The sequence below is a fragment of the Loxodonta africana genome, chromosome 6, assembly GCF_030014295.1.
Source record: "Loxodonta africana isolate mLoxAfr1 chromosome 6, mLoxAfr1.hap2, whole genome shotgun sequence".
Lineage (NCBI taxonomy): Eukaryota > Metazoa > Chordata > Mammalia > Proboscidea > Elephantidae > Loxodonta > Loxodonta africana.
In genome coordinates, this window is record NC_087347.1 from 87,161,208 (window position 1) to 87,183,704 (window position 22,497).

Sequence of the window (22,497 nt, forward strand, 5' to 3'; positions counted from 1 at the left end):
AGGTATTTTCATTTCATTCACTTTTTTAAGCCTTCCTTGTGCGTCACTGTGTTTTATTGAAACATCTTTACTGTTTACATTGAATTACAATTATTTTAGAAACAACTCTAGATCACGTCTCAATTTCTCTTTGGACATTTCATTGATCAATATTTCACAAAAGATATTAACTTTCTCTAGGATGCAGAGAGACTCATAGAATTTACACAAAATTTCTCCTGACTGAATTTCCCCACCTCTTGGTGATTGTACACCTACCTGCCTTCCTTATAAGGAGAACAAGGAAGTAAATCATGTTGAAGTTGCTTTTAAACACAGCTTTTCTTCTTTACCTGTCCAGGTAGCCTCTGTTTTCATTTCAGTCTTAATGAAAGCTTTTTTGTTTACATCTCAAGTTTCTTTTCAAAGCAGTGTAAGTAGTATTTCAAATTTTACGCTTCAAGAAAGACAGACTTTAACGATGTTCAGCTTTGGTCTTGTGATGTGGAAGGTAATTCATTTTTTAATCTGTCTGCACAGCGAGAAGTGAAAACGAATGGGGATTGAACTGTTTTGCCTGTTCCTTCTATTTCTAGGAAGGAATGCTTACGTGCAAGGTAAGGCTTAAGTTCTCCGATGTATTAAGTTCGTGGTATCCTTGACAAACCTGTCATTTGGCTCAGGAACTAAATCAGAAGTCATTTTTTATTTGATCTGTTCAATTGCTCTTTTGCTATTGAGTGAACGCAGACACAGGGGTGTTTCCACAATGAATGCTCTAGGCTTAAGGTAAATAAATACAAAGGTTACACAGAGGTTTTAATGCAGAGAATTAAACAGCGTTACTCTATGATAGGACTTCTTAATAACATTGTGACAACCATTTTGGAAACTTTTCTAACTATTTTATTGTCTGACAAGGACATCCGCTTGAAAGTAATAACCTTGAGAAAGCATAGAAATAGGCTACATTTAAGAGAGAAGTATTTTTTAATTGTACTTTAGATGAGGCTTATAGAACAAACTAGAAGAAAGAAGCATTTTTAATATATGCAAACAATTTTTAAAAATTAAAGGGGCAAATACTGAATAAGGATAATAAAAATGATGATTCTACATTTGTGAACATTTTAGCTATTTTCACATTTTGAGAAAGAAGATAAATATAATTTTGGCTTATTTTCAATGTAATGATGTAAGCTATAAGCATTTATAGGAATTTGCTAATTTCATCACTGATCTTTGAAGGCTAAAATAAACTTTAATACTGTTTTGTTTAAATACTTTAAGAGCCATATGTCTCGTAAATAGAATAACTGAAGGTGCACCTAATCCCTTGTGTCTTGCTGGGTTTAAACATAGGTGGCTGTGCCCTGGGAGGGGCAGAGACCTGTGCAGGCTGCTTACTCATTGGACCTCATTGTGCCTGGTGTTCTCAGGAGGTAAAACAAATGAGCTCAACCAGTTTTTTAAAAATGTTTGCAGTTATATTTATGTGAATTCCATCAGCGATAGCTCTGATAGTTCCTGCTTTCTGTGGGGTTGGTTGTATGAGTAAAACTAATTAGAAAAGGAAAATGGAGGCATTCGTAGATCAAGGAGTCATTCGTGTGATTACTTTAAAAAGCAATTTGTAAAGGGAGAAGATGTCCAATAGTCTGAACAATCCTTAACTCAGGATCTTTTCTTTTACTTGACTCTTAACTATCATTTTAAAGCCATTTATAACTGGTTTCATGTAAAATGCTGAGGCTCTCTGGATAATCAGAAATCACAGAGATGACATTTTCTAAAGTCAAACATACATTTGAGTTCAATATTATAGCTGTTTTCCATCTGGGAACCAGGGTTCGTTCTGAACCACTGCTAGGTTCAAAGGCAAGTTAAGGACAAGTATCCTAAGTTTGAGTAAACATACTGCTTAGACATTATCAAATTCTTTTAACAATTGCATTTTCATGAGCTCAGTGACTCATTGCCACGGCAATGACAAAGCCCCAAACATACATTCCTTACCTAGTCAAAGCGATAGTGAGGTGGAAACAGTATGAGGGTGACTGGGGAATATGTAACAAGTCATCCTAAGTCACTCCCTGTCCTGTGACACTGTGGAGCAATGGAGAAATGATTCATGGTTATAGAGAGTTGCCTTAGCTTTCTGGATTTAAAACAATTCTCTGCTGACTAAATCTCAAAAAGAGAATCTAAACACATATTGAACCATACAAATACCAAGTTCAGCAAGACCTGAGGAGCATAGCTCAAAGGGGAACAGACCTGGATGCCCAAATCAGGACCTGGCTGTAATTGTTGAAAACTCAATTCCAAGTTTAAAGTATATCCACAGAGGAAGGCCTCACAGACACATATGGAGCTCACTCTCACACTGTTGCCTTGCCCGATGGGACACAAACAAAAGGACTAAGGAATCATGCTTTTTCAAGCTCATGTATTGAAAGCAGGTTGAGGATACACATACAAAGAGAGTAAAATTCACATGTTTCTTGGACCTTAACTCCCTGAAGAAGACAGTGTTAATTTTATGCCAGAGATGTCAATTAACAAATCAATCTGGCAAAATACCCGCTTCTAGAATTTTCATTTAAATTCCTACTGACTGCTCTACTTGTGAATGATACTTGGTAGCCGAATTATCATCAAATTTTGGGGCCAGGTTATTCTAAGAGGCCACTCTAAATAGTAGAAGTAGTTATCAGTATATCAGTTCAAGCAGTTAAAGTAAGCAAAAACTAAATTAGGCTTCTGCTTAGAGCAGATATAAAATGAATTCTATAGTTAACACCACCTCTGATCTTTTGGAAAAAGCTGTGACTATTTTTTTTTATAGGTAGTAGTAGTGATACTACGTTGAGAAGGATCCTGAGGTCTTGTCCAGCTCAGTAAGACAGAAGGTGGTTATCATTACCACTGTTTGGCTTGAGTACATCATGGGAAGTTGCAGAGTTTGCTATGCCTGTCCTGTTGTTGTTAGGGGCCTTCAACTCATAGCCACCCTATGTACAAAAGAACGAGACACTGCCCGGCCATGTGCCATCCTCACAATCATTGCTATGTTTGAGCCCATGCTGCAGCCACTGTGTCAATCCACCCCATTAGGGGTCTTTCTTTCGCTGACCCTCTACTTTACCAAGCATAATCTCCTTCTCCAGGGACTAACCCTTCCCGATAACATGTCCAAAGCATATGAGACAAAATCTTGCCATCCTTGCTTCAAGGAGCATTCTGGCTATACTTCTTCCAAGACAGATTTGTTTGTTCTTCTGGCAGCCCATGGTATTGTCAATATTCTCTGCCAACGCCATAATTCAAAGGCATCAATTCTTCGGTATTCCTTACTGGACCCTCAAATATGCACAGGCATAACTTAAAGATAGCAAATTGTATTCTCAAAACTTAATTTCACTTCTTAAAACCAAACAACGGTTTAGCTTAACTAGTAAAAAATGTCTACCTTGAGCAGTATGCTCTTTTAAGAACTACCTATATGGGATCAAATTAACCACAACAACTGGAAAGATTAGGTGGGAACTTGAGGACAAAGTGATTTTATGTCCATGGGGGAAGAATGACTCAGGAAAGGAAGGTAAGAATGGTTGCACAATTCAAAGAGTGTAATCAATGTCGCTGAACTGTACACATAGAAACTGTTGGTGTATGTGTAGCTGTGTATGTCCTAAACAACAGCAACAAAATAAATAAATTTTTTAAAAATAATTAATTTCAGAAGAAATGTAACTTTCCTAGTTGGTGAAAATAGCAGGCGTGGCTTAGAATTCTAATGGCCAAGAAAAAGCAACACAAGGATTTTGTAGCCTTCTCTACAAGTGTGAGAGTCAATTGGCCTCAAGTTCAACTTTGCCTAGAGCCTTGTTAGCTCTAGAGCAGCTGTGGCTATCAGGTAAGACAGGTATTTCTCCCTGAGCTCCCTCCCCTCTCTGTTCTGGGCTTTGCAGGGTTTACAGGCATTGTTTGGTCTGGGCTTCTCTCTACCCAGAAGTGCTGCATCTCAGTGCCCCCTGCTACCCAGGAGGATCTGACCGAAGCTGAAAACACCCTGGTTATTACGCAAAACGTGGTCTTCTAAATCACCTTGTCTTTTATTTCTCCAAATCTTGAAGGAAGTTCTAAAACACATTGAAGTGAAAACACTTTCAGTCTCTGAGTTTAAAGTCCCCAAGAGGTCAACCTTAGTGAACTCATGCTGTAATATAAGGGTAATGCATCAGCAAATGAAGACTGGTACAGAGCGCTGATAGATGTTATAACCCCACAGAAAAGGAACCCACAGAAAAGGCTGTCTTTGTAATGGATTTCTATTGGCACACTTTCCTAGAAGTCCATCAACCTAGAGGTTGTCCTAGACAGATCAATTCACAGGTGGTGTCTACAAATTCAACTATTTCAAAGGTCTGGTCATGGTACAGGAGGAGTTTTAGAGAAAAAAAAAAAAAAAAATTTTTTTTTTTTAAGGGGGTTTAAAAAAAAAAACTGTTAATGTGAGCTCAGTTGGATATAATTAAAAGAAGACTTCAATTTTACTCCAAGTCTACTGGCAGAATTCTCTGGTTATTCTGCTGTAACTTAACTTTAGACCTACAATCAATGTTGGGCATGTGGGAATATGTTACACTGAGTATAGCTAGATGCCTCACCAAAAAAAAAAAAAGTCAGTTGCCATTATCTTACAAAGAAATGCAGATTTCTCTCTCTCTCTCTTTATTGTTCTTTTCTCTTTTAGAATTTTACCCACCCATCAGGAGCTGGTGAAAGGTGCGATACCCCAGCGAATCTTTTAGCTAAAGGATGTCAATTAACCTTCATCGAAAACCCTGTTTCCCAAGTAGAAATACTTAAGAATAAGCCTCTCAGTGTCGGCAGACAGAAAAATAGTTCCAACATTGTTCAGATCACGCCTCAAAGCTTGATTCTTAAGTTAAGACCAGGTATGTTATAATTTTTTGACAAGAGGGAACCTCTATTCTTGGTTGGCTCATGTAAATAAAAATACTTTCACATATGGTAATATGACTATTCTGCTAGTACATTTTGCACTGTATTATATATCATTGATTATTGAGACTCAAATTTCCCATTCTTAAGGAAATAGTTGCTAGGTTAACACTTGTCTTTATTCACATCGATCACTTACACTTCCAATGTGTTACTAAAAAAACCCTTCTCTAGTAGTAACCATTTCAATTACCCAAACTTCACATTTCTTCAAGGGTTTAATACAGCTTTAAAGTCCCCTCTATTTTGTTCTTCTTTTCTAAAACCACACACACACACACACACACAATCAGCTTATCTTCCATCTAAATGGATGCTAGTTCTCCCTAGGAGGTATAAAATATCCCAAAATACACTTCCTTCAGTAGCCCTACGCTTACTTTGTTCATTTACAACCTACCACAGTTCATGAAATCATAAATATCTTCAGTAAGTTCTTATTGAAATGAAATAGCCAGGTGGCCCAGTGATAGGCTAGTTACAAATAAATGTTGCTGTGTTTTCATTTATTCACGTTTCCTGTGGGGGCTTTGCAGGTGGAGAACAGACCCTGCAGGTGCATGTCCGCCAGACAGAGGATTACCCAGTAGACTTGTATTACCTCATGGACCTCTCAGCCTCCATGGATGACGACCTTAACACAATCAAAGAGCTGGGCTCCCTGCTTTCGAAGGAGATGTCTAAATTAACTAGCAACTTTAGACTCGGCTTCGGCTCTTTTGTGGAAAAACCTGTCTCCCCTTTTATGAAAACAACACCAGAGGAAATCGCCAACCCTTGCAGGTAAGTAAATAATTCTTTGGCATCTTTATGCAGTGATTTTCTGTAGCAATAGCTCTGAGCTGAACTGTGCTTGCCGGGAGCTTGCAAATTCCCTGGTGTTTCTCTCCCTTCTGGTTGGAACTCAGCAGCTTGCTCATTTGCCTGAGTTGCTTGAAGACAAGGTGATGTCATCTTAACTACAGGGTTCTAGCCTTGGATGCTTGCAGCGTTTGCAGCATCTGCCTCCCTGTGTAGGTCAAGACGTGGCAAACTTGGCTTTGTGTTCTGCAGACAAGGGACAGAGTCCTTCACTGCATGGTCCACTGCTGCGGAGTGTGCAAATGGACTGTGACCATCCCTGGTGCTCAGAGACCCTATTCACAATGACCACCATATTCTGAGGCTATATAACAGTGACTTATAGTCCCTTAGAATGTCTTTCTCCGCTACAGTTGACCTTTGCCAAAATAATAATTTTTGCAGCTTCCTTTAACGTATTTTAGGAAATGTGGGTTTTTCTTATTGCGTGGAGAGGGCCATTGCAGCCTTCATTAGAAAATTAGGCAATAACTCTGTTATGATGTGCTATGTTGTTGTTGGTTCCTGACTCATGGCAATCCCATGCACAATGGGATTGGACTATTGTGATCCATAGGGTTTTCACTGGCTGATTTTTTGAAAGTAGATAGCCAGGCCATTCTTCCTAGTCCTTCTTAGTCTGGAAGCTCTGCTGAAACCTGGTCAGCATTCTAGTAACACACAAGCCTCCAGTGACAGATGGGTGGTCGCTGTACTTGTCAAATGTAAAACTAAGTATTACCCAGGTGTTGATTAAGGGCAAATTGCTTTCTGATGGCTTACCTGTACAGTCAGTTGCATATTTAAAAGAACTACTCTTTGCCTTATGCCAGACTCTATGCTGAAGGTTTTACCTACATGACCTTATTCAATCTTCATAATAACAGCAGGTTAAAGCAGGTTTCATTATTCCTATACTCAGAGGAAGTAACAGAGCCTCTGAGAGGTTAGTAATTTGCTCAAGGCCACATGACTAATCAACGGAAGATTAATTTTCCCAAAGCCACATGACTAACCAGTGATCTGTACCAAGATCTGGGTTGGTCTCAAACCAAGCCCTTAGCTGCTATGCATCTAATATATATGAAATGATTTCCCAAACATATATTGACTTTTGATATTTTAATGCACTAAAAGCATTATCTCTATAAAAGACAAATAGCTTTTATTATATCATTTTAAAACATTTCAGTGTGGTCCCTAACTAGAATCTAATCTAGCCAAAAATAATTTGGTAGTGAAAGAAATTCATTACTGACTGTAACTGTTTAGGAACTATGTTTGGTTACAAGTATTAGAGAGAGTGACTTAAACAAGAGAGATTTTTTCTCTCTCTCTCTCTTTCACACATAAAAGTCCAGAGAAAGGTAATTCAGGGCTGATAGAGTAACGCCACGGCTATCAGGGTTCCAGGATTTTTCTACTTTCTGCTCCACCATTGATGGGCCTTGGATTCTAGTCTCATGGTCCAGTAAGGCTGCTGGGGTGCTAATCATCACTTCTTCATTCCAAGCAAGAAGGGAGATGAAAAGAGAGGGATATCAATAAGAGGTACATGCCAGCTGTCTGTACCTCCTCCCCTTTTGAGGTATAATTGACATACATTAAAATGCACACATCAAAAGTGTTCTTCTCAACAGGTTTTGACAATTGAATACACCCACGCAACTACCACCCAAAACAAGACGTAGAACCTTTCCATCACCTCACAAAGATCCATCATGCCCCTTTACAGTCAGTTCTACTTCCTCAGAAGCAACCACTTTCCGATTTCTATACTCTAGATTAGTTTTGCCTATTCTTGGACTTCATAAAAAGGGAATAATATAGTCTGTGCTTTTTTTATATCTGTCTTCTTTTGCACAACCTACTGTTTTTGAGGTTCATCTATGATGTTGTGTGTTGCTAAGTAATAGTTCCTCTTGTTGTTAAGAAACGGTCCATTGTTCCAGTTTATTATATTTTGTTTATTCATTCTCACATTGATGGAAGTTTGGGTTGCTTCCATTTTTGCCTATTATGAAAAATGCTGCTATGATCTTTTGTGTATAAGTCTTTGTGTGGACATGCCTTTATTTCTCTTAAATGTCTAATAGTGGAGTTGTTGAATTATATGATAAGTATATGTTTAATTTTTGTAGAAACTACTATATTGTTTTCCAAAGTTAGCTATACCATTTTGCACTTCTATCATCAATTTATGAGGGTTCCAGCTGCTCCACAGCCTTGCTAACACTTGCTATCATCAGTCTTTTTAATTTCAGCCATTCTAATAGCTGCATAGTGGTATTTCATTGTAGTTTTAATTTGCACTTTCCTAATTACCAGTGATGTTGAGCATCTTTCTACGTGCTTATTTTTCATTCTTACATCTTATTTTGTGAAATATCTTCTCAAGTTTTTTAGTCGTTTTTCAAAAAATTTGTTTGTGTTCTTAATATTGTGTTGTGAAAGTTCTTTATATATCCTGGATACAAGTTCTTCTTCAAATATACGTTTTGAAAATATTTTCTCCCAGTCTATGGCTTGTGTTTTTATTTTATTAGAAATATCTTTGGTCAAGCAAAAATTTTTTAATTTTGATGAAGTCAAATTTATCAATTTTTAATTTCATGGTTATTGTATTTTTTGTTCTATCTAAGAAATCTTTGCCTACCCGAACATCACAAAGATTTTTCTGTTTTCTACTAGCAGATTTATGGTTAAAGCTTTTACCTTTGTTGTTGCTGTTGTGTGCCATCAAGTCAGTTTCACAGAACTGCCTCATAGAGTTTCCTGAGGGGAAATCTTAATGAGAGCAGATCACCAGGTTGCTTCTCCTGCAGAGTGGCTAGTGAGTTTGAACCACTGACCTTTCAGTTAGCAGCCAAATGTTAAACCATGATATCAAATGAGTTTTTGTAATTAAATCGAAGGAACAAGATTTAGATTAATCTTTTTGTTCATAAATATATTTGATTGTTACAGCACTATTTGTTAAGACTTTTCTTTCCCTCATTGAATTGTCTTGATGCCTTTGTTGGTATTGACCATACATGAGTGAGTCTATTTCTGGACACTCTATTCTGTCCCATTGACACCTGTGTCACTGCCAATGCCTCACTATCTTTATTATAGCTTTATAAAAAGTGTTAAAATTGGGGAGTATAAGTCCTTCAATTTCTTGTTTTGATTATTGACTATTGTTCATGTTGTTTTAACTATTCTAGATCCTTTGCATTTCCATATAAATTTTAGAATCAGCTCATCAATTTCTTTAAAAAAATATGCTGAGATTTTAAGTTGGATTGTGTTGAAACTATAAGTCAATGTAGGGAGAATGAACGTCTTAAAAATATTGAATCTTCTGGTCATTGAACATGGTATATATCTCTGTTCATTTAGATCTTGTTTGATTATACTCATTAATGTTTTGTCATTTTTAGGATCAAGATCCTATACATTTTTTGTTTGATCTATTCTTAGGTATTTGATTTTTTGATGCTATTGTAAACAGTGTTTTTTAAAATTCCATTCTCCAATTGTTTGTTGATAACATGTAGAAATACGATTGATTTTGCATACTGACTTTTTATCTTACAACTGTGCTAAATTTTCTTATTAGTTCTAATCTGTCTTTTGTAGATTTGGATTTTTTATGCATGTGATTATTCTATCTTTTAATAACAACTTCTCAAATATCTATGCCTCTTCTTTCTCTTTCTTGCCTTATTACACTGGCTATGATCTCCAGTACAATTTTAAATAGAAGTAGTGAGATAACTTTGTCTTATTCATTACCTTAGGGGGAAAATTTTAATGTTTTACCATTAAGTATATTAGTTAAAGATTTTTGGATTCCCTTTATCAAAACAAGAAAGTTTCCTTCTAATCTCAGTTTGGCAAGATTTTTATTTAATTGTAAATGCATGTTTAATTTTATTTCCCCAATTTAAGGAGCTTTGCCAGAAATTTTATCCAACACCTTGTATTGCATCTCATTGGCCAGAACTCAGTTATATAGCCACAGTTGCTGCAAGGAAACTACATTGCTACTCCAAATAAAATCAGAATTCTGTCACTAGGGAAGAAGGAAAGAATGAATACTAGGTGGTGCCTAGCAATTTCTGCCACACTGAACAGAGTTCTAGAAATAGTTATAATGGTTTGTGCTCTCAAAAGTGCTAGATAATAATAGTAAGGTGTGATTATTCCTATCAGTTGTTTGACTCACTGCTAAGTGTTAGCGTGGTGCTAACAACCTCCTATTTAATATAAAAGCATTTCTAATGCTCTGGGCTTTCTTTTTTGTTTAACCAGAGAATGTTGCATCTATCTAAAATTTGTATTTAGTTATTTGATATATTTTTATGCAACAATCTTCAGTAGAAAATCTCTTAGAGCAATCCCATCTAGGATTACCTAGTACTATCTCTGCCCTGGAAAACCTGATGGCGTAGTGTTTATCTCTGCCCTGGAAACCCTGATGGTGTAGAGTTTAAGAGCTACAGCTGCTAACCAAAAGGTCAGCAGTTTGAATCCACCAGGTGGTCCTTGGAAACCCTATAGGACAGTTCTGCTCTGTCCTATAGGGTCACTGTGAGTCGGAATCAACTTGAAGCAACACGTTTTTATCTCTGCCCTAGGGGGTGTGTTTAAAATCATTCCTCCTGTCACAGGCCAGATAAGACATACCATCTTGAAGTATAATCATAACCATGGAGAGCAATGAATATGGAATATCACTACAGAAAACAATTAAAATTAGCAAGCTTGGATGGTTCAGCTAAACTGGCAGCCCAGCATCTTGAACTAACTTAACAATGAGGCAACTGGTCCTATTCTTAATCGGGCTTCTGGAAAATGATTACAGTTTGGTTCTTTACTTAGCTGTGTGTTTCATTCATGCATTTATTTATTCATTCATTTAGGAAAGAGTTACTAATCTCTAACTAGCATTAGAGATTACAAGCATTGTGCTAGGCATGGGGTTATCCAGAAGGAAACTACAGTCCTCAAGGAAATGAAATTTGTTGGGGGTGTAGGCACAAGATGTAGCATGGTGGCTAAGAGCATAGGCTTCCAAGTCGCCTTGGATTTAGGTCCTGATTCATCTACTCATGTGTAACGTGACCTTAAGTGAATCATTTCACCTCTCAAAGCTTTAGTTTCTTCATTCATAAGTTTGGAGTAATAATACTGATCACACAGAGTGGTTGTAAGGATTGGATGAGATAATGAATGGAAGCCGGTGGCACTGGGACTGATCATGATAAGCTCTCAATAAATAGTACTTACTGTCAACAACAATAGAGCATGGTTAGGAGGAAACTAAAGCAGCATACAAGGTGTAGTGAATGGGGACCCAAAAGAGGATCATATATTTAAACTCCAGAAATGGTAGATATTTTCCTATTTTTTAAAGGTATTTCTTTCAATCTTCTTGGCAAATTTTCCCCTTAGTTAAGATTGTAAATGACAAGTCTCTTTTTACTGCAATGTATTTTTCCCTTTTGCATCACATCCCTAATTCTTCCAGGCTCTCTGTCTAGATACCACCCCCCTCCCCCCAACACACACACACACACACACACAGACTCATACGCACCAGGAACCAAGCAGCAAATACAAAAAGTCAACTCTGCGATCAATTCAAATCTTATAATTATAGAATAAAACTTTCTTTAGTAGGGAAGCAATGAGAAGTAAGAGTAAAGCATCAGGTTTTTCAGACCTGCATTTAAGTTATAACCTTGGAAAAACAGCTTACTCTCTTTGAGCTTGGTCTCTTCACCTATATATGAAGATAATAATATTCACCTTGTAAGATAATCAGAGAAGCCCTGGTAGCACAATGGAGGGAAGCCCTGGTAGCACAATGGTTAAGCACTCAGCTACTAACCAAAAGGTCAGCAGGTCGAACCCACAAGCCACTTCAAGGTAGAAAAGGCCTGATGATCTTCTCCCATAAAGATTACAGCCTAGGAAACTTTATGGGGCAGTGCTACTATGTCCTATAGGTTGCTATGAGTCAGAATCGACTCAATGGCACACCACAACAACAGCAGGGTAATCATGAGAATTAAATTATTATTAGTTGAGCTTAGAACACAACAGGCATTCAAAATATTAATTTTCTTCTCCTCATCAACATTGATTAACTTAACTATAATTGTTTTAATCTAGTAGTCCTCAAACTTCTTGGTCTCAGGGCCCCTTTACAGTCTCAATAATTGTTGAGACTCCATATAGCTTTAGTTTATATGGATTTTATCTATTGATATTTACCATATTAGAAATTAAAACTGAGAAAACTTTAAAATATGTATTCATTCATTTAGCAATTATAGTAAGTAATTATATATTACTAGAATAATATATTTTTGAAAAAAAAGTATATTTTCCAAAACAAAAAAATTAACAAGAAAATTAGCACTATTTTACATTTTTTCCACATCTCTTAAACTTCTGGTTTAAAGGAAGACAACTGGATTCTCGTATCTTTTCTGCATTTATTCTGTTACAATATTTTGTTTTGGTTGACTTCCATGAAGAAATTCAAACTTCACATAGATATGTAGTTGGAAAAGAAAAGAATACTTAATAGCTTCTTCAGATGACTGTAGACATTTTTCTTTGATATTACACCAAAACAAGGCAAGGTTAGTTACAATGTGGAATCTGAAACCATATTAAGGAAATTTTCATATTCTGTTACATTAAAAATCCAATGGTCTGTCTTTTACTTGAATGACTCTTTTACTCATGCATGACTTTATTACACAATGCATTAGTCATTTGGAAAATATCAGTTCACTGAGTTATGCAGATCTTCCAAATTTCACGACACAGTATCAAAAAATCACAATCTCATGAGAAAAGTCGTTAAGCATAGGGAAGCTGTTAATCTCATGAATGGCAGATAAAAGTTTTCCAAAATTCTGATTTTCTGTTGTTACCTTGAATTTTGTCTTTGGCGAAAAATACTGACAGTTGTTTTCCTTGATGTGACAGGTTCACTTTGTTCATTTTTAAGAACATGTCTGCCAAATACTCAGGTTGGAGTAACAGTTCGGTTGTCAATTTTTCTTTCAAGTAAAACTGGAGTTCCATAAAAAAATATACATATAATGATAAATAGATGAAAAGCCAGTTCAGCTCAAACGTTGCACAATTGTTTTTCCTCTATAAACATCATGCTTCAATGTGCAATTGAAATGCTTTATGCATATTTCCCATGTCATCGCAGAGAATATTTTTTAAAAAAGCGTTCAAAGGTTCAGACTTAATAAATTAATAACTTTTACTGCTTCAAGGTATTTTTTTTTTTTTTTAGAGTGGTTGGGAGTAATGATACAAGGACTGACCACTGCAGTCTGGTGTTATTCCTTGATTTGTGCTAAGGCACCAGCAGCTTAACTCGATACTGCTTTTGCATCATCAGTGCAAATGCCCACGTGGTGGAAAAGGCAAACAACATCTTAGTATTATTATGAAAATGGTTTTGACCTCACAGACGCCCTGAAAGTGTCTCAGTGACACCCAGGAGTCTGTGGACCACACTTTAAAAACCGGCTGTTTTAATCTAATCTCTGATGCTTTTTGCAGCGGCTTTCTCTCTTTATCTTCCCTGAATGGGGAGTCACTGGAAAGTGATTTCATCATGTAAGATTGCCACAGTGGTTTACTTTTTTTGAAAGACGTTTCGCTTGTACTGTTGCCTAAAATACAGCAACAAATATCATGGTTCCCCCATTTTAATATTTGTAAATGAGTTGTAATGTGCATTTTAAAACATTCAATAGCACAGAAGTTGAATTTTCTAACTCTCTGAAACGTTTTGAGATTTTTTTAAACATCATTCCATGTAGGTTGTGTGTTGTTTTTTAAGTCTGACACCAATAGTGAGAAGCTCATTGTAGCTTTTCAAGAGGAGGAAACTAAACTATGAAATGCTTGAAAGGATTTACTACATGAACACATGTATAAACATAGGAGTATACTGTGTATAGTTTCTTATTGCAAAGGTAATAAAGCCAGTGTGAAAATACAGATCGGCAAAATAAGAAAATGGAAATCATTTCTTACCCCACTCAGAAAAGATAATGTTAACATTTTGGTATATATCACTAGAGACTTTATTTATGAATATTTATTTAAAATTGTAACAAAAACTCTCTCTAGTGTTTCATAATTTGTCCTACACTTCAGATGCAAATTATCATTGTCTAGGGACTCAGAATCAGGTCATTTGGTGACAAATACCTACTCCCTTCAATTGCTCTGCTAAGAAATTAACAATCAAATCTGACCTTTGTAAGAGGGAAAATTCTGACAAGAACACGGGCAGTCTCCACTCAAAGATGCCTGGAGTGACCCAGCTCTGACATTCTGCTTGGTTTTAGTTACATGGTCTCCCATCGCATGAATCTGTTCAGTGAGTTAAAGTTTCATTCTACTTTCCAAAAGCATAGAGTTCTAGTAAGATCTACAGATCAAACAATTCTAATCAAACAAAGATGAAAACTGATTACAAAAAAAAAACCTGATTGGATGCAGAAATTGCTCAGATGTCATTTTGGCATATTGTAAACCAATAGCCTCCCCCCGAAAAATTAAACAAACATTTTCCAAGAATAGTGAAGTCCCAGGAATACTGGTATACCTACAGTTTCATCCTTTTTATCTCATATAATCCTCACAACTACCTTGTGAAATAGGCCTTATAACAACTCTCATTTTATAGATGAGTACATTGAGGTAACTGTCAGTCTTGTTACTCTAAATCTGGTGCACTTCCTGTCACCCATGGCTATTTCAAACCCAGCAGCAGCAATTAGAATGGATGCTAAATTACTCATTTAATAGGTGAACTATTTGGAAAAAAAAAAATTAGACCCCTTCTTCATTTCATACTTTAAAATACATCTTGTATTTGAGGGTAGGAAAAGGTTAAGGCATATATCCAAAAACATCATAAATGAAATTAAAAGAAAAATGACAAACAGTGGCTATTCTTGAGATAGAATTCTTAAAATTAAATTAGAAAATTAAAAAATACCCTAATAAGAAAATGCACAAAGGATATAAGCTGGCAATTGACAAAAGAAGAAATATAAAATGTCAAGAAACATACAGACAACTGCTCAAACTTAGTGGTAATAAAATACAAATTAAAAATAACATTAAATTGATATTCTTAACTAATTAAATGGTACAGTTTTGTTTTTTACAATAATGTAGTCTTATACACCAATATCAGAAATGGCAACATAGACAGATTTTGGAAAGAAATTTGTTGATATATATCAAAAGGTAACCCAGCCATTCTCCCTCAAGAATTTATCGAAGATACAGAATAGTTTGTGAAGATGTATGTAAAGGGATCACTCCATTACTTAATTACATAAAGGTTTTAGAAATGAATGTTCAGCAATAGTGGAAAGATCAAATAAACTATGCTACATCTTACAATCATTAAAATTTATTTTTTTTCTTTACTTTTTTATGCAAAATTTAAATTTTCTTCAATGAACAGGCACTATTATTTTAATCCAGGAAAAATACATGGTTCTAGAGATAGTAGCCAAAGGCATTTTCTGTCCTCAGATCTCTGCTAGACTCTGTTTGAAGTGACTTGATGACTTACTTAGGAAAAGCTCTTTGTACTGTGTGCTTTGCATATTTTACCTCTTTCAATCCTTACAACAACCCGGCTTGGTAGATACTATCGGTGGTTAGCACTTCAGAGTTTCAATAAAACTTGATACAAGGTATTAAAAATAGAATAAGATTGCCTTCTGAGAGTTAAACAGAATAAATCAGAAAGGAAATTTGCAAAATTACCTGAATGTGACAGACCCAGACTCAGTCCTGGGCCCCCCAGACCCAGTGTCTTGACACAGCTGAATGAACAGACCAGGTGGGTTAGGGTAGCACAGAAGCAAGTGTGGGCCACATCTACCCAAGAGCCTTAATCAAAGCACTTCGGGAATATCTAGTTCTGTTGGCTGCCAGAGGTTCCCAAATTGTATTAGCTGAGACAACCTTGGCAAAATATGCAACACAAAGAAAACATGGAGAAGGGGCCAGGTGGGCCCAGGAGCATCCGTTCTGGAGATGGCTGTCTTGGGACATCTCGGGCTGTGCCATTCAGCACTGGAGTCCCCAAGCTCCCCTTGTTCTGCAGCCTGATGGCACATCGGATTATGACTTGTTTTCCTTGTAAGACTACTTACGGGAATAAATGAGGCCAACACCTAAAGCTGCAACTTCTCTTCATTTGCTGACAAGATAGTCCGCTTAACCTGCAAAGCTGAGGCTCAGGCCTTGCCTGTGCTCTTAAGAGAGCCAACTGGCACTCTGTAGGCTGCACACCTCAACCAGCATCTCTATTCCTTTTTGTCTCTTTTTACTTCTACACCAGTGGTTGGTTCTCAATCTTCAGCATGCATCAGAATCACCTGGAGGGCTTGTTTCAGCTCAAATTGCTGGGCCCCACTCCCAGTGGTCTGATTCAGTAGGTCTGGGGTGAGGCCCCAGATTTTGTGCTTCTAACAGCTTCCCACGTGATGCTCATGCTGCTGGTCCAGGGTCCACATTTTGAGAACCGCTGCTCTGTACTGTTGTTCCCATTTTACAAATGAAAACTCCAAAGGTTAGAAGGGTAAAGTAACTTGTCCAAGGTCTGTAACTCACTTTCAGAATCAGATGTGGCTGAATTCATCCCCCAGATTCCTATTCTACTGCAATACTTTTGGTGAAGACCTCATCCTATATGTACGATGTTTTAAGTGGTAGTTTTACTCCCAGGCTGGCCCACAGCAGTCTATTCAATCCACAGTAGAGTTGGGTCCTAGAACCCAGAGTGCTGCCCTGATTTTGGGGTCCTGAAAAGGCAGGACTGAGAATACAGGCGGGAATAGAGGAGAAGGAAGACAGGTCCATCTCTAGGTCTTGTTACAGGTAACACATGCTTGCTGATAGCTTAGGATATTGGAATTCAAAGGAATTGTTATCATGTAGACCTAACAGTGGATTTTGTTTGAAGGCAGTAGAAAATAGTGGTTGCACGCGCGCGCATGTACACACACACACACACCTCCCACGGTGAAGAGTCTGATTACTTGATTATTTATTATCTGGGTTTGAATCAGTGTAGGACATACAATAAGCTCTCAGTAAATATTAGCTGATGTGGCCAATTTGGAAAGGATGGGATGGGGGATGATGACAGCAACCTTCACTGTGAGATTCATGGCCAAATTACAGAGTCAGTCACTTTCGAAAAATTAATCTTGATTTAAAGAAATGTTACTCAGCTACCAGATCCATTCGTTGTGTACCGTGTCTATCATATTTTATCCAGAATTTTTTATATATTTCTTTTGCAGTAGTATTCCATACTTCTGCTTACCTACATTTGGATTCAAGCATATTTTGCCACTGACAAATGATGCCGAAAGGTTCAATGAAATTGTGAAGAATCAGAAAATTTCTGCGAATATTGACACACCAGAAGGTGGATTTGATGCAATTATGCAAGCTGCTGTGTGTAAGGTATACTGGGAGAAGCAGTGTTTCACTCTGTGACCATAAACTCATCTCTTGTTAATAAATCTACTTTGAAAAAGCTTAGCTGAATTTGTATGTTATTTAATAACCAAATTTCTACATTTGACCCTTCTTAAAACACAAAAATTTTGCAACTTATTCCAACCATGTTGAAGTGAGGACTGCTCTTTATACCTAAAATTTGAGTAATCTCAGAAAATTGTAGCAGCTTTGGGAAAAATTTTTCAAAACCATAGTTATGTAATTTTCAAACATAGGGATCAGATTAATTTTGAAATTAACTATGGGAAAAAAATCAAAAGTGAACGTTAATGAAAAAAGTAAAAATATCCTGTTTATACTTCTGTGTATGGTTAGACATTTATTGTTTTGAACGACCTCAGGAGCTACACTAGCTCAACCCTCAGAAGCTACACTATTTCAACAACAGTGAGAATACTACTCCTTTTTGACAACCAGACACGTACTCATGAGAGTAATGCCCCTGTCTTCTGGCAACGGCCCTTTATGGAAAATGGCAGGAAATGCACAGGGCTCAAGCTCCTAGGAGTTGTTAAGGGCAGAGGAACTAGGGGAAGAAGAGAAGGGATAAGGTGGGATGGTGCCGCCAGGATGAGCTTTTGTCCAGCTGGTTCCTGGACTAATAATTAAAGGCAAGTGCTCTGCTAAGAGGCAATCTTAATTAATAGTGCTTTGGGGCCATGTTTTGATAAGAAATTCTTATCTTTATATTTAGGCTCATACTTTCTGGATAATATCAGTAGAAAGAGAAATACATGTCCAAAGACTGCATGACATTTTAATGAAACGGGCTTATTTTGAATCCATCTTGTATTGTGTTTTGACTAGTTTTGCTTCAGCTTGGATTTGTGATTATCTATGACCTCCCACCACCTCCTCCTCTCATTTCTCTGGTGAATTGAAAGCTGGACAGTAAAAATAATTAACTATGTAAAAGTCAAGATCAACTGAATACTGATTGCAGAGGAACTATTTTTTTCTGAAACATAAATTATCTGAAAATGTTACCCAGAAAAAGCAAATGTCACAGAATTTCATGTTTTTAATATATTATCAACCCACAATAAATACAAAAAGCTAAAATAGATTGGCCAGCATTATTTTTTTTAATAATCTGAATGTATTCAAGTATAATTAATCCACCGTCAATAAGTGCCTGCCTGTATCCAATACCACCCAAATGCTCTTACTCACTGTAGGAAAAAATTGGCTGGCGGAATGACTCCCTCCACCTCCTGGTCTTTGTGAGTGATGCAGATTCTCATTTTGGGATGGACAGCAAACTGGCAGGCATCGTGATTCCTAACGACGGACTCTGCCACTTGGACAGCAAGAATGAATATTCCATGTCAACTGTTTTGGTGTGTACCCTGCCCTCTGTACTGTTGTCAGGGCTATACAAAAGCTAATGAAGCAACAGTTGTTGTAATGCAAAGCAGAATAACCCATGCTTGGTGATCAAAAAAAAAAAAAAAAGCAAACCCGATGCCAACAAGTCAATTACGACTCATAGCGACCCTACAGGACAGAGTAGAACCGCCCCATGGGGTTTCCAAGGAGTGGCTGGTAGGTTCAAACTGCCCCATCAGGGCTCCAAGCTTGGTAATATCAGTACATATTTTCTGGTTTGAGATTTACGAATTGTCTTCTCTCCATCCTCACCACCATCAGAGTTTCCCATAGAAGGACAAGTGGGTGGTGAGAAGTTTGAACCTGCTATGCTACCACGAGATCCCAGAACCTCCCCGACTTCTCAAAGATCCTAGGGCCTATGAACAGCAGTACAGTCAGCTCATTCTGTTCTTTACGGCAGCCCCAGAAATGGGGGGTGGGGGGAGACCAGAACAGTAATCATCTAGGGGCCCCAAGGTCATGATGCTTAAGGATGAAAGATGAAGGATGCTTAATGTTTGGGCAGTTGAAAAGCAAGGGAGACTGAAAATGTCAGACTCAGGAAAATTGGTATGACCTGCTATCTCTACTAATAAAAATCCAACCCTGATAGAAGGTACATACTAGCCAGATTCGTAGTTGGGTAATCTACCTGAGTATTTTAGGCAAAATTACACATTTTCCTCAATGTGAACCTTGTTTCCAAAGAAGATTTTAGGCAGAGATAGTCCAGAAGTGCTGAAAATGTGTCATCGTACCACATAAGTGCACAGGAGGTCTTATTTATTAGTGTTCCTTCATTCTGGTGGCCTTCGGACATAACTGACATATCCTTAGTTTGTTTGCCTGCAATTTCCTCATTTGAGTTCCTCTTTGTACACTGTGCATATTTGGATATAACAGGCCAATATGCTGTTTTCCAGCCTTGGAGAGTAGAGGCCAGCTTGAAATCTGATGATTGATACGAATGACTTCTTTTTTTTAAAGTGCGCATATCACCTGGGAACGACTATGTAATGTGTTTTCAATTGTTCTGTAAAAATATCACGGGACCCCATAAAACCAATTTGTGACATCAAAAAGGCAAAAAAAAAAAAAAAAAAAAACCCAAGAGCTGACTCAAGGAATGTCTTGAATCAGGCAGATACAGGATTGCAGTATGTCATTCCTCAGCAAGCTGTCCCTTCCTCACCCGTCATCCCATCTCATCCAATTCCACCAGGAACTAAAGGGTCACCTCAGTCACATCCATCATGGTTTACCCGCCACCCCCCTCCCCCCGAGCTGTAACATTCTTAGCCTGCTGGCAAGTGGCACTTAGAAAGAGAAGAACTGGTTCTCTACCCTTGAAAATACGACGCACTCTAAGTCTTTAAATAAATTTCAAGTGCTCTGCTTACAAGTGGCAGAGCATAACATACCCCATGCACTGCAATGGACTCTTAGGAATGAATATCTAATTGGACTTACACAATTTAACAAACCATCATTAAGCCAACTAAGTGAATGACACTGATTGTGTTTTTGCCTACTTAGATATGAGCTTTGCAATAAACATTCCTTTGTTTTACATCTTTTTGTTAAAAAGGTACTAAAAATCTCTATGTTAATTTTAGGAATATCCAACAATTGGGCAACTCATTGATAAGCTGGTGCAAAATAACGTATTACTGATCTTTGCTGTGACCCAAGAACAAGTACATTTATATGAGGTAAGCAAACATAATTTGGGATCCTTCGGGAGATTATGCATCATGAAACTTTAACATTAACTCTGCGAATTTAACTCACGGAAAGGCCATTAGATAAACATTAACACATTTCAAATATAGTGGGCCCTTGACAAAGTAGATTTAGTTATTTGCTTGCAATTTAAATTAAAAAGACGAAGGTGCAGTTGGGGTGAGTGGGTAGATATGGTGAAACAAAGAAGAAAGAGTTATGGAAATGAAACAAGTTGGAAGAGAATACAACAAGTACAGAACTACCCACTAAAAGAAAAAGCCTGTCTCCCCTTGAACTATGTCATATAATGAGGAGGTAGTTAACAGAGGGCCGAGAAAATCTTGGGCGTGGGAGGAGAACGGCTGACCTTAAATTCCTTGATGTTTGCAAGTTAGACACATAGAAAATACACAAGTAGAGACACAACTCATGCAATAAGAAGCGGAAAGTTGAAAGAAAAAACTTGCTACATTGGGCCCAAAAAATAATTTCTCCTCTAAAGTAGCTGGATTTGCAGTTCAAGTTTTTGGATGGACCCGCCAGCTGCAGAAAAGGAAATGTTTCGTTAGATGAAACAATGCTTGTGAACCACTTTGCAAAAAACTGTACAATGCACATGGGAACTTCAGAGACTTCTCCGGCTTCTTTTCAGCCTAAGAAAAACAATATGTCGAAATGCCACAAATTGGGGTACTAGCAAATAATCTGCTCCTGACCTACAGCTTCTCAGGGAAGTAAGGAATCTTCAACATGTGCCCTAGATGGTGTAGAGAAAACAGGTTTACATTAAATTGCCCGTGCCATTTATGCAGAATCATCAAATTCTCCTAAATTCAGAATCTGAGCTCCCATTCCTTTTGAAAGGACCTCTTAACTTGCTTGGTGACTGCAGGGCTCAGGAAACTGTGAGATTATTTCACAGAAGGCTTTGATTAAACGCCACTCTCCACTAAGGATGGTGCAGCCCGTGAACTTGCATCGGATTCTGTGGAAAGGATCCAGGAGGAGATCCTATCTTGCATTTCTAATGAGAGGAGGGTATTGTACTCCAAGTCCAGATTGCCCTCTGCTGAAAGCCACGGAAGTCCCTTGCAATCAAACTACATACTCAAGGTCTTTGTTCTACTCACAGACCATGTGGTTTCACCCGATCTGGGCATTTTCTTAAGGCTTTTTAGTATGTGATACTTGTTTCCAGTGGTTTTAAGTAGTAGAGTTGTGGTAAAGATTAAGAAAAAAAAAAAACCCCAAATACAATAGCGAGCCTATTCTGCTTTTGATCCTTCAGGCTAGAGTGAGAGGACCCAGGGGGTCACAACATCTCTTCCACTGCAGGGCTCCTGTTTAGAAAGGGGGTGGGGGGGGTGTGCACAGAACTTTTCTTAAAACGGGAGTCTGGGGAATGTGATTGATGATCATAAACACAGACTTCTATAGCTCACTTTGGCAATAGTCTTTAAGACCCACAATTCGTTTATACGCCTCCTCTGAGCTGCTATTAAAAAGACAGAAGAAGATGAAAAATAACTACATTGCAAAACAGAACCTGTCGAATTTAAGCTAGTTGCATCCACGGTTCCCTTGCTGCAAAGGAAATGATCATTTCCAAGGAAAGCCCCAGATTAGAGCCTGCCTCAAATGTAACAGCAGGACATTTATTTTGCCTGCCTATTAATCTCATTATGAGGGGAATTTATGTCCTGTCATCACCTGTGGGCTTTTACCATCCAGGCCCCACTATATTCAAAGGGACATTCTCAGGGAGCCATGCTGTGGGCCAGGTCAGCAGCCTACTCCACGACTCTGATCGTTTCAGTATTTTGTTTTTTGACTGTCTCATCATTCCATCTGCATTAGTGGGGTAGGTAGCAGCCTGGTCGAAAGATAATGACAGCAACATTATACTTCCCTGAAGGCTTCAGACAGCGTGCAAAAGCTGATCTCATGTTTTATTGA

General features: G+C 37.7%; 1 protein-coding gene across 1 annotated transcript in view; it reads left to right on the forward strand.

Moving 5' to 3' along the window:
* Window positions 1-525: 525 nt before the first annotated feature.
* ITGB6 (integrin subunit beta 6) overlaps window positions 526-22,497 on the forward strand; it is an 82,899-nt gene continuing 60,927 nt past the window's right edge. The window contains exons 1-7 of the mRNA XM_003406002.3: window positions 526-596; window positions 1,342-1,421; window positions 4,739-4,943; window positions 5,547-5,793; window positions 17,223-17,388; window positions 18,624-18,785; window positions 20,433-20,528. Coding sequence (XP_003406050.1) covers window positions 536-596; window positions 1,342-1,421; window positions 4,739-4,943; window positions 5,547-5,793; window positions 17,223-17,388; window positions 18,624-18,785; window positions 20,433-20,528 — 1,017 coding nt within the window. The 5' untranslated portion in view covers window positions 526-535. The remainder of the gene's footprint in view (window positions 597-1,341; window positions 1,422-4,738; window positions 4,944-5,546; window positions 5,794-17,222; window positions 17,389-18,623; window positions 18,786-20,432; window positions 20,529-22,497) is intronic.